The sequence below is a fragment of the Amphiura filiformis genome, chromosome 19, assembly GCF_039555335.1.
Source record: "Amphiura filiformis chromosome 19, Afil_fr2py, whole genome shotgun sequence".
NCBI classification, from domain to species: Eukaryota; Metazoa; Echinodermata; class Ophiuroidea; order Amphilepidida; family Amphiuridae; genus Amphiura; species Amphiura filiformis.
Window position 1 is genome coordinate 487330 of NC_092646.1, and position 13811 is coordinate 501140.

A 13811-nucleotide genomic window follows, 5' to 3' on the forward strand; every position below is an offset into this window, starting at 1 on the left:
AAGACCACGAACACAGCCGTGTTGTGAGTCCTTAATGACCTTTGACCCCAAAATCTACGAAAACCCCACAGGCATTGCCTTATGTCAATGCATGTGTGCACATAGTATCACTCTGCCATGTTATTTGTGACAGAAGGGACATTTTGAATGTTTTTGTCTTGGACCGGAAGTGATCGCTTAATGACCTTTGACCCCAAATAAAAAATATCACATATACATTAGGTAAACATACTTCATGTGTGCACATACCGCCACTCTCCTATGTTTTTCTTAGCTAATAAAAAATTTTGAAGGAATTTGGTTTTATACCGGAAGAGACCCCTTAATGACCTTTGACCTCAAATCTGTGTATGATTCATAGACACTGGGTAATAGCAATGCATGTGTGCAAGTTGTGTCACCGTCCTATGTAATTTGTGGGAGAAGTAGCATTTTGAAGGTATTTCGTTTTATACCGGAAGTGACCCCTTAATGACCTTTGACCCCAAATAAAAAATACCACAAATAGATTAGGTAAACATAATTCACGTGTGCACATATTGTCCCTCTCCTATGTTTTTTGTAGCTAATAAAAATTTTTGAAGGAATTTGGTTTTATACCGGAAATGACCCCTTAACCCTAACCGCCTAGGGCCTTTTTGGCGACAGGAAGGGAAAGAAGGAAAGAATAAAGAGAGAAAAGAAGGAAAGAAGTTGTTTGCTCTGGGTGGGATTCGAACCCGAGACCCCTCGCATGCCAAGCACTCGGTCGGCGACACTTTGCCACGGGTCTTGGGCTTCGCTGGCCAGCGAAACCGTGCCTATATATCACTTAGGGCGATTGCGTCATCACACCACGTGGGATACATGCACGAACAGCGCATATATCAAGTAGTATTTTGTAGTATTCAGGAGCGTAAGGGTTAAGGAAGCCTATACTGAGTTTCGATAGTGGTAACCTAACCCTAACCGCCTAGGGCCTTTTTGGCGAGTGATAGGGTAAGAAGGAAAGAATAAAGAGAGAAAAGAAGGAAAGAAGTTGTTTGCTCTGGGTGGGATTCGAACCCGAGACCCCTCGCATGCCAAGCACTCGGTCGGCGACACTTTGCCACGGGTCTTGGGCTTCGCTGGCCAGCGAAACCGTGCCTATATATCACTTAGGGCGATTGCGTCATCACACCACGTGGGATGCATGCACGAACAGCGCATATATCAAGTAGTATTTTGTAGTATTCAGGAGCGTAAGGGTTAATGACCTTTTACCTCAAATCTGTGTATGATTTATAAACACTGGGTAATAACAGTGCATGTGTGCAAGTGGCGTTACTGTCCTATGTAATTTGTGGGAGAAGTAGCATTTTGAGTTGAAATCACGTTTTTGACCCCTGTGACCCCTACGTGACCTTTGACCCCACGAATTTCACGTGACATGTAGGGGCATGGTCAGTGATGATAGTGACCAAGTTAGGTCAAAATCGGTGTAAGTATGTCAGTGCTAGAGCAAATGTAATGGTCGGCAGAAAGAAAGAAAGAAAGAACCTGTAAGAAAAAAGACACAGCCGTGACTAACGTCAACGGCTGTGTAAATAGGCGTTTCTAGTACATGCGGCTTAGGACTCTACCTGAGGGCTTAGCTCCGGCTGGGTGCCACGGTCTCCAGAAATCGCCCTCCATACACAAATGCACAACTAGACTTAGCTGTGGTCTAACCCACGAACACAGCCGTGTTGTGACCCCTAATGACCTTTGACCCCAAAATATATGAAAACGCCCATAGACATTGGCTAATGTCAATGCATGGGTGCACGTGGCACCACTTGGCTATGTTACTCGTGGCAGAAGGGGCATTTTGATTTTTTTCGTCTCAGACCGGAAGTGACCCCTTAATGACATTTGACCCCAAATAAAAAATACCACATATGAATTGGGTAACCACAATTCATGTGTGAACATACCGTTACTGTCCTATGTTTTTCTTATCAAATAAAAATGTTTGAATGTTTTTCGTTTTATACCGGAAGTGACCCCTTAATGACCTTTGACCTCAAACAAAAAATACCACATATACATAAGGTAAACATAATTCATGTGTGCACATACCGTCACTCTTCTATGTTTTTCTTAGCTTATAAAATTTTTTGAAGGAATTTGGTTTTATACCGGAAGTGACCCCTTAATGACCTTTGACCTCAAATCTGTGTATGATTCATAGACACTGGGTAAAAGCAATACATGTGTGCAAGTTGCGTCACGTTCCTATGGAATTTGTGGGAGAAGTAGCATTTTGTAGCATTTTTTCGTTTTATACCGAAAGTGAACGCTTAATGACCTTTGACCTCAAACAAAAAATACCACATATACATTATGTTAGCATAATTCATATGTACACATACCGTCATTCTCCTATGTTTTTCTTAGCTAATAAACATTTTTGAAGGAATTTGTTTTTTTACCAGAAGTGACTCCTTAATGACCTTTGACCTCAAATCCGTGTATGATTTATAGACACTGGGTAATAACAATGCATGTGTGCAAGTGGCGTTACTATCCTATGAAATTTGTGGGAGAAGTAGCATTTTGAGTTGAAATCACGTTTTTGACCCCTGTGACCCCTACGTGACCTTTGACCCCACGAAATTCATGTGACATGTAGGGGCCTGGTCAGTGATGATAGTGACCAAGTTAGGTCAAAATCGATGAATGCATGTAAATGCTAGAGCAAATGTAATGGTCGGCAGAAGAAAGAAAGAAGATCCTGTAAGAAAAAAGACACAGCCGTGACTTGTGACTAACGTCACGGCTGTGTAAATACAATGGAGCATGTGTTGTATCACACACTGAGTGAAAAATGGAATATGAAATGCTGCAACACATTTTTGTAAATAAATATGATCTTTGTGTTATCATGTTATCATCATGTTTACCTTTTTTGAAGCTATATATGCCATACCACGGGCTATCTGCACAGCAAAAGTCACAATCTCGGTGGGCGCCAGAAACTGATGATTACTGTAAGATGACTGTTGCTTCCCATACGTCGAATTGGAGTCTTTTCGAATATTGTGAAGATAAGATTGAAGATCCCCTTCACTTGCGAACTCCATGATGATGTAATATGGTTCTGTAAAATATGTTAGTATTATTTAGAACTAGCCCCGTTCCATAAACCGCGACGCCTCTCGAATAGCGAGCGGAGCGAGCACCGAGCGCCTATCCTACAGTTGGAAAATCATCATACAGGTATCAGAGTACAGCACATAAGCCAATGCTAAGTATTATTATCAATTATGTAGAGAATAAAATATAGGATTTTCTCTTTTCCCAATCCAATATGGTGGCATAATGGATGGGCTGGCCAATATTTTGAGTACTAGTAGTGGATGCCGGTGCGTTTCCTATTGCTGCTGAGCTGCCGGTGAGTGAATCGTCCGGTCATATCGTCCGGTTTTTAGCGTGTTCATTTATTTTCTTCAAATTGGCCGCACAAACCACTTTGGGCGCCGCCTTGGAATAACATACTGTAGAAGGTTTGTGTGCTAGCGACCAAATTTGGGGCAATTCCGCGCTTCGGCTGTGTAATATGTGTTGATTTAATGATGACGATTTATTTGTAATTTATTTCATTAATAGAACTATTATATTATTACCTCATGCCTAATCCAACACATAATAAGAAAATACTGTAAATGCCCACCATACTTAACTCACTCGATAAACATGACAATAGTTCAATACATTGCGCATGCCGCACACCGACATCGCCCGGTTAATAATTACACTATACAGCAAGAGACACTGACATGAATACACGGGATCGATACACGTGGATGTGCTATGCACGATTGATATTCAGACGATAAATCTTTGGATACCGGGTTTGAAAATGATGAATATCTCCCGTAAATGATTTCGTATAAAGAAACCAGATGTGGTTCCTTGCACTTGAATATATATTTTAACAGATATGATAGTCGTTAGCTTGCGCTATGAGATACTAGCTTGCGTCTGGAGTAAAAAACTGACAATAATTTTGATTTATATGTGCCGAATTATATAGCGCAGTATAGGTCAATCTAGCTCGAGATACTCTAGCTAAAATACAGGTTTACATTTACTATCTTACATTATCTTGCTGTATTTCAGCTAGAGCTCCAAACGACAAGCTTCCGGGTTTTTTGGAGAACAATACTGTTACGTAAGATGAAGAAGAAACCCGCCTCGGAGCCCGCCCTACTCATTATTTCATTGTACTTATTGCAATTTGCCTCCACACATTACGTAATCAATACAAAGCTTTGGTGAGGATTAGTGAGTGGATAAGAAATTGACAGTGGAGGATACGAAGGACAGGCCGATTGTTAGTTGTCAATCATGAATTGCCGCAACGTATTAATATTTTACTGCAAGCTGAATGCGATCTGTACTTTTGTAAGATTCCGATCGCTTTTGATCACCTATTATCGGCGAATTTGCTTGAAAACACGTGAGTTCATGTTGTGTAAACATAATTAGCATAGACACAAATGAAATTACGATGCAATACAATGCAATTTGAATGCGCAGCAGATCTATAGAAATAACGTTGCCCGGTTTTATGCAGAATTAGACCCTGTCTGGGTCAATCGTGAAGGTAGTCTAAAACCATATGACCTATGGTGTACCATGCTCGACTAACACGCAGCGAGGCCAGTAACCGGGCTAATTGGGGCTATTGTCAGCAGCCTTAGTCAGATGTCCTTCGGCCCATGATGCGACACAAAACTATTAAACAGGTCGATATAAAATGGCTATGCGTGGTGGTGGATTCAACCTATACCATGGCGATTTCTGCCATGAAGATATCGTGGCGATGACACTGTGTGCCGTAACCATCGTGCAATTCATGTTAAATTTGTCATATTTGGCAGAGATATAGTACTTATAGACAACGCACTGAAGGGTCTATTGTTCTATTGTGTCCGATTTGAGCGCTGATATATTGGAAAATGTTGCCAATTAATATTCATGAGTTAAGAGTTTGAGTTTATTGAACAGGCCTATAACCATGATAACAACATAGGCCTACTGCGAATGAGTTAATTATAGAAAGTGACACAGATACATAGCAGCTATGGCACGTTGTTACGGGTAATCGATCAGCAACTCTATTGAATTGATATAAATGAGGCGCCTAACACTAGTACAGCCATTATCCTGAAAATACCATTTTTATTCATGTTTTTACCTGAACGGTCATGGATCATGGTAATCCATTGTAGGGATCTTTCATGTCCTTTTAGGTAGATCCATGTAGATTCAGGAATTAAAATGGTATTTTCAGGATATTGGCTGTACTAGTGTAAATAAAGTTGGGTGGTAAATAAATGTACTCCGATGGTGAAGTGTGATTTTGTGTGCTGGCGAACACTCAGTCACACCCTTGGGTTGAATAAGGACAATAGGTACCTCTCACTGAAGTGGGCGCTTTCACATGCCATTCTTTTGATCACTTATTGACAGTAGCCTGCCTGGTAAAGCGTTAATACGCTGTCAGGTTAGTTACCGATTTAATGGCGGAACTCTTTTGTCCTGAACAAAAGGTACCTCTCGATGAATAGTTTGGCGGAACTTCTAATCGGCACAAAGTTACAATGTGTTACATAATCTATTGCGCCTCCACGAATATGATAGCTCCGTGCTTATAGAGCTAATCATTATAGGCTATGGATCCATTGAACAGCACCCATATTTTGTGGAAAAGGTCATTGAACTTTTACACGGTGGACAAGTACAAAATTCTCAAACTTGGTTAATGTGTTCATCTAGTCATAAGGACTCAGAAAAAGTATAGTTTGACCAATTATGGAGTTATGGGCAAATAGGTAACATTGTGACGCCATAGGTTGGATGTTGGCTCCACAGGGGGCGAAAATTAAAATTGCTCCGATTTTGTTGAAAATGGTCTCAAACTATTTCTTTTGCCATGAGAAATCAAAAAAAGAATAATTTCCCCTATGTATTCTAAGGGATCAAGGACGCTAGTGATTTCTCTTCATATTGGAGTAGCCTATCTCAATGGCTCAATATCATCATAGGTCAAAGAGCGGAAGAGGAATATTTACTTCCCAACGGTCAATAAGCTGGTGTTGAACATGTCATCATTGGTCATCTTTACAATACTGGCCAACATGTTCCAGATCAGAGGCGAACTACTGCATATTGGTAGATCTCGGCTGCTGTGTGTCCAGAAATAAGCTGAAACAGGGCTGATCACCCGTAAAGCTGCTGGGACTGGACTAAAATAATTCCCTGCAACTCAATGATTACGAAAACTACAAGCAAAGCTTCAAAAATACCGAGGGTAGATGAGCGGCAGTCTACTGTTGACTCCATGACGGACCAGCGGGAACTCGGCACACCATCACGAACTGTTGGCCCTGATAATTGTCGCCTGTCTACCTTCAAACCTCTTGTAATATCTACTTATAATGTCCGTACTATTAACCAACAAGGGAAAATCCATCAGCTATTCATGGGCTGTGCTGATGCAGGTATTGACATTGCCGGAACTCAAGAACATCGTCTCATTACACCAAGCCCAACTGATGAACTTTGGTCTGACGATAGGAACTGGGTTTTAATATTCAGTTCTGCTACCAAGCAAAGGCACGGAGGTGTGGGTCTGGTCTTGTCCAAGCATGTTCACAGATGTCTTAAGAGTGTTGAAGTTGTTTCCGAGAGGATACTATTTGTAACATTCCATGGTAACCCTCAGCTTAGCATCACTGTTGTATATGCTCCCACTGAGTGCTCAACATCTTCTGACCAGGAGGAATTCTATTCATCTCTATCTGACCACTTGGATGGTATGAAAAGGCACAACATCCATCTCATCCTCGGCGATTTTAATGCCAGAATAGGAACAGATAGTCATCTTTCCCAGCCTTGGGTGATTGGTCCATACTGCTACCATGATTCTACCAATGACAATGGTGAGCGTCTGGTCAACATTTGCCAGGAGTACAACCTCAGACCGGCCCAAATGAGATTCCCCCAACCCAGGAACCGTCTCTGGACCTGGACTCATCCAGCTGGATCAACCCATGCACAGTTAGATCACATTCTAATAAACAGCAAGTGGGTCAACTCTCTTCGCAACTGTCGAGCATACAATTCAGTAGACTCCGATCATCGTATTGTGAGCATCCGTCTTGCTGCCAGTCTGCGAACAAGCAAAGGAAAACCTTGTAAGAGACCAAAATTCAATTGGAAAAGGTTACAAGATCCTGATACAAAGGAGGAATTTCAGCTGGAGCTATCGAACAGATTCCAGGTCTTGAGCATGGATGATGCCACACCCATCTCTGATAGGTATGAGACCTTTGAGACAGCAGTTCGTGAAGTTACTGAGGAAGTTATTGGAAAGCAAAAGCCATGCGGACTGCCAAGTTGGGTATCAGATGCAACCATCAGACTTAAACTTGAAAGGGATGAGGCCAAAAAGCAGTACTCCATTTCAAAGTCTCGTCAATCCAGAGAAAGATGGAGGAACTTGAACACCAGCATTAACAACTTCTATAAATCTGATGAGCTTGCTACCCTCAATAAGCAGATGGAAGACCTAAAGCTGGCTGATGAAATGGGGAATTACACCACCACCTGGAAAATCATACACTCGCTTTCTGGAAAGAACTCAAGGAAAGGGGTAAAGGTCAAAACGAGAGATGGATCAGCCCCAACCAGTGACCATGAACTGCTTGAGGAATGGAAGGAATATTTTAGTTCACTCCTTAACAACGACAGTGGCACAGCAGCTTCAGAACTTCCTGCACCAGCTGTTGAAGATCTTCCTATTATCACTGAGCCCCCAACCCGTGAATAAGTAGTTGAAGCAATAGCAGCCACTGAAGACCAACAAGGCAGCAGGATTGGACTGTGCTATAACTGCTGAAGCACTTCAACGCTGACACCGCCACGTCAGTGGGTCACAAATGTCATCATCCCTTTACCAAAGAAAGGCGACCTCTTTCTCATGACAAACTATCGTGGTATTTCGCTTATGTCCATTGCCGCAAAAGTGTACAACAAGATCCTTCTGAACAGGATTCGACCTCACATTGATCCTTTACTGAGAACCAACCAGGCTGGATTTAGATCAGGTCGAAGCTGTGCTCAGCAAATACACATTTTGAGGAGGATCATGGAAGGCTTCAAGGAGTACCAACTTCTCTTGATAGTCACTTTTGTTGACTTCAAAAAGGCCTTCGACTCCATCAACAGGTCTGTCATGTTCTCAGTGCTGTGGCATTATGGAATACCAAAGGTTGTGGTCAACGCCATCCAGGTGATCTACAAGGACTCAAATAGTGCCGTTATGGTAGATAGTATCTCAGAGCCTTTCCAAGTAACAACTGGAGTGCTTCAGGGTGATGTGTTGGCACCATTCCTGTTCATTATCCTGGTAGACTACCTCCTGAAAAAGTCTACTTCAGGAATTGATGCTGGAATTGTTACCTACCCACGTCGGTCAAGCAGGTATCCTGCTAGGATGCTGAATGACCTGGATTTTGCTGATGATATTGCCCTGTTGGAATCTACTATAGCCCGGGCCCAGTCACAGCTTACTAGGACTGCATCAGCAGCAGCAGATCTAGGTCTTGTCATCAGCGCACATAAGACAGAATATATGACTGCAAACTGTAACGCATAGCCAGCACTTGAAGTCTATGGTAGCACCATCAACCATATCACAGACTTCAAGTACTCGGGTTCCAAGATGGGCTCTAGTGTTGGAGACCTGAAAAGAAGAAAAGCAATAGCCTGGGCCGCTTTCTGGAAACTGGAACGCCTTTGGAGAAGCCCATCCCTGCCAATCGAAACAAAAATCAAGCTGTTTGAGACAACTTGTGTTACTGTCCTTCTGTACGGGTGCGAGTCATAGGTAATCACCAAAGACATGGACAAAATGATCAATGCCTTTGCAACATATTGCTACAAAATCATGTTAAACATCAAGCGTGTGGATCGGATTCCAAATGATACCATCTACAATCTGACCAACACCACTCCACTGGTTGCCAGAGTCAAGATTCATCAACTCAAATTTCTCGGCCATATACTGCGTCTTGAAGACAACGAGCCTGTGAAAGAATATGTGCTTTATATTCCACCACATGGGAAGAGGAAACCGGGACGGCCACGCACACTGTACTTACAGTATGTCCAGCACCTCCTGGGAGATACTGAAGGGATGCTGCAGCCAAACAAAATTGTTTTGCTTGCCCAAGATCGCAATAGTTGGAGAAAGCTCCGCAGCCGACTGATGATGATGATCCCCTATGTAGAACGTTTCGTTACATTGGTAATAAAGCAAAATAGGACAATATCCATTTATCAATATTGAATTCTATATTGAGTCAATTTGACCTTGACGTTGTGTTACTTGGATAAGAGAGTTATAACTATTGTTTTCCTCATTTTCTTGCAACAAGATTAATAATTTGAGACCATGTTCAACAAAATCAGACAATTTTCATTTTCGCCCCCTGCGGAGCCAAAGTTTGAAATATGACATCACAATGTTATTTTTTGCCTATTATATTACTATAATAGGTCAAAGTATACTTTTTCTGTATCCTTATGACCAGTGGTTGACGATGGTGTAAATTTTGAGCAAGTTTGAATAACTTTGAACTTGACCTCCTGTGCAAAGTTCAATAACCCTTTTCCACTAAATGAGGGGTGTTGTTGAAATAGCTCCATAGCCTAGATTAGTCACCTCTATAAGTACTATTATTCTACCAAATATGGCAACTTTAACACGATTTGCACGATTGTAGTGCCTTATGAACATTTCTGAAATCTCTTGAACTATAAAGTTCACATGGAAGCGAAATCATCATTGTATATTTACTTCAAAAATACCCACTTTCATCCAGCTCGGTAAATTTTGGACCATTTCACACGCATGCTGTGCTGTTTGTCTCAACGCCTCCTTGGACCATACGAGTATTAAATTAAGGATCTGAGGGTCGGCCTAGGGTGTCAAATATTTATTCAATAAAATTGAATCGCATGCATATCAATTAAATGCTACTCGCGGCGACGGACTCCAGTTGAGAATCTAGCCTGAGTCCCACGGCCCGCAAGAATCGCTCACTATACGCAAATGAACAAACACAATGAAGGAGTCAGTCTGCTATGCAAATGAGCGAGAGTCACCCCGTAGTTAGAGTCTTACACAGCGTCAACACCGGGTATATAATTATTTTGTACAGGAGGAAACTAACCAATAGTGGCTCTGCTATTTACTCCGCCAAGCGCTATATTTAAAAAATAAGCTAAATTGATACTCCGTCGCTGAGAGACGAGCGATTGGTATTTGACCAATATGGTAGCTCGCTTTTACCAACGCAACAAAAGGAGTCCTATCTTATTGGGCTAAAACCAATCGCTATCGCACAGCGATGTAGTGAACATTTAGCTATAGAGTTGTCTTTCCAATTCCATTTAACAGAGTCAAAATCCTATTGTTGAAAGGGATAATATGCTTGTAGTGTCTCACTGTGTCTAAAGAATTGACAATAAGAGCACATTCCTAAACTATTAGACCACATTATAGTTGCAATGAGACGATTTGAAATGACCACCACTTGAGATCATTCTGGTGTAGCGACCTACAAGTGACCATTTTGGTAAGTTGGAGTATCTAGTGGGTCTGAATGGGGCTAGCCGATTATGCATGGCGTATGGTTGCACGATCTGATATTGATATTCATACGCTAGATCTTTTTAAATGCCTCCATCTCGACCCGGGATCTCGACCTGGGTAGAAAACTTTGAATACATTCCGTTATTTTCTATTGTTTCTATAAAAACCTATTGTAAGGCTTGCACTCGAATATGTGTGTCGAGCGAATATGGTAAGCTTCTGTCGGGGCCTTGAAATCCCAGACGGTTCCTTGAATTGACACAATAAAAACACCGATTTTTTCTATAGTTGCTACCGTGAAAGATGCGTAATTATATGCGCAGAAACTATTAAACATGGCGGAACAAAATTCCCCATACCCAATCACCCTCCGTTATTATTTTGCTGTGATCCAATGCATTCCCTTTTTGTCATTAAAAGATATTTGAAAAAATTAAAAGTTCCGCTTTTTTAGGTTTTGTAAACTATTCGCAATTGTAAACTGTGATAGACCATTTTTTCTCCAAGTCTTATTGACTCTGTAGGGTCTTATTACCCAATCATGATTGTGTCACCGACAAAAGGATTTCCCCAGGGGATATCCACACATTCCCAACCCTTTCTAAAGTTGAATGCTTAAGATAATTCAGAGTTTAGTATAGAGTCAAAATAGTTTACTGCAAGAGGTTTAAGGTTATTGCCCTTACCTTTTTCAATACATGTTCCTAGCATACCAATAATATTTGGATGATGCATTAAGCTCTTGTACATCTCAACTTCCTTCAGAAAATTCCTTTTATCGTCTTCAGTAGACGTTTCCTTAAGCACCTTTACCGCTACCATTGTTTCAAATTCATTCTGTACGATGCCTTTTGCTTTTGCAAGATATACCACAGCAAATGCGCCACTTCCAAGCTGCTCACGAAAGGTCAAATTGTTTCGGTTGAAAGCCCCGTTCACTCCTGCTCGGGTAACTTCATATTTGTTACGTGAATTAGGCTCGTACACGAACTGTTACACGTGTTAAGAGTAAAACATATTAACATATTAATTATATAGCTATATAATCATAAACCATACTAAGGGCTCGGATAGCAACGTTTGCCGATAGTATTTGTGTGTGACCTGAGAGCATATCAGACACACCAAAATGCATCATGAATACGAGGAATTTCTTTCTGATATCAAATAATTTAGATTTTTTGAAATTGGCGATATAATACATATTTTATGGCAAATTATTAAAATTTATATTTTTAACCTTTCGTATTGAAGATATACATTAAATTTCATGTAAGAAAATTTATGTATATCTTCAATACGAAAGGTCAAAATTTTCCATTGATGGTCGGCTTTTCATCCCATCTACATACGCTTTTAAAAGTATATAAAAGTTCAATTTTTAATAATATGTCATAAAATATGTATTATATCGCGAATTATTAAAAATCTTAATTATTTGATATCTTAAGGACGTTCCTCGTATTCAGAATGCAATTTGGTGTCTGATGTGCTCTTAGGTCACACAAAAATACTGTGCAAAGGTGGGTGACCGACCCTTAAGTACATATAAACATGATAAAGCATTTTATTTAATTCGGATCTTTTCGTATCAGTTTTCTTTCTCTATTACTCTCTATTATGTGTATTATGTGATTACTTTTAACGCCTTTAGTATACGATCCAACATTCTATTTTAGGAAAACCCACCATTTTGAGTACTTCAAGCTCGTCTTGTTTTTTCCTTCTTTTTTGTCGTCTTTTCTTGCGACGACAGACACATATAACAATAGTGACAACAAGTAGCAAAGTAGCAGCTGCTATTGCAGATATAATTATGGTTGTTGTCACGTCACCAACTACTGTAGAAGAGATGTAGATGGAGGCAAGTTATCTTATTAACTATTCCAAACAAAGAAGTTTGACCTTTGGATGGTCACGTGATGGGTGGGTTTGGTGGTGGTGGGAGAGGTTTCGTTGAATCTTGGTTGGGTTACCATGCTCCCATTTGAGGGGCACAGAAGTGAATAGGATCCCTATAATAGTATAATGCAGTACCTATAAACATGATAAAAAAGGAAAAGAAGAAGACGACAACGACGACGATGAAGGAGAAGTAGAAAGAAGAGGAAGGAGTAGAGGAAGAAGAAGAACTAGACAGTGTTCATAGAACACGACCTAGCCGCGCGTGCCGGAGCCGGAATTGACCCCAAAACTGTGACCTTTAGGGTCATAAATATTTTTAACATATCCTAAGGATCATTCCTGTTAAATTTGAGCTCGATTGGACTCATTTTAAAATTTGACCTTTGACCCCTAAATTTTGACACTTGGGGTCATAAATGATTTTAACATGTTTAGAATGTCGTAAGGATAATTCCTGTTGAATTTGATCTCGATTGGACTAATTGGACTCAGCATGAAGGTGCAGTGGACCTGTTGCCAGAAAAAAGAAAGAACTAAATCTAGCTATAGATCTGAACATAGCCGACAAGGGTCAATATCGGCCTCAGCATGAAGGAGCAGTGGTGGTGTTGCAAGAAAGAAAGAAAGAAAGAAAGAAAGAAAGAAAGAAAGAAAGAAAGAAAGAAAGAAACAGTTAGATTTCAAAACCTAGCCGTAGTAACGGCTGGGTAACTAAACATGTACATGACTGTGGTCTAAGAACACGAAAGCGGAAGTGACCCCTTAGAGACCTTTGACCCCAACTCACACATGTGTACATCCCATATATACTGGGTAATAACAATGCATGTGTGCAAGTGGCGTCACTGTCGTATGTGGAAGAAGAAGCATTTTAAAGGTATTTAGTTTTATACCGTAAGTGACCCCTTAAGGACCTTTGACCCCAAATCTGTGTACACCCCATGGACACTGGGTTCAAGTGGAGTCACTGTCCTACATAATTTGTGAGAGAAGATCCATTTTGAGTGACAGCGTGACATTTGACCCCACTAGTTTCTTGTGACATGTAGGGACATGGTCAATGATGCATTTGTGCAAGTGGCGTCACTGTCCTACGTAATTTGTGGAAGCATTTTAAAGGTATTTCGTTTTATACCGGAAGTGAACCCTTAACGACCTTTGACCCCACATCCGAATACACCGCATAGACACTGGGTTACAAAAATGCATGTGTGCAAGTAATTTAACTGGAACAGCC

The 13811-nt window shown here is 40.8% G+C and overlaps 1 protein-coding gene across 1 annotated transcript in view; it reads right to left on the reverse strand.

Moving 5' to 3' along the window:
• The window catches only part of LOC140141660 (tyrosine kinase receptor Cad96Ca-like), a 31781-nt gene extending 18416 nt beyond the window's left edge, over positions 1 to 13365 (reverse strand). The window contains exons 1-4 of the mRNA XM_072163572.1: positions 13362 to 13365; positions 12359 to 12510; positions 11356 to 11659; positions 2904 to 3100 (exon numbers count right to left, since the gene is read on the reverse strand). Coding sequence (XP_072019673.1) covers positions 2904 to 3100; positions 11356 to 11659; positions 12359 to 12510; positions 13362 to 13365 — 657 coding nt within the window. The remainder of the gene's footprint in view (positions 1 to 2903; positions 3101 to 11355; positions 11660 to 12358; positions 12511 to 13361) is intronic.
• Between the last annotated feature and the right edge of the window lie 446 nt (positions 13366 to 13811).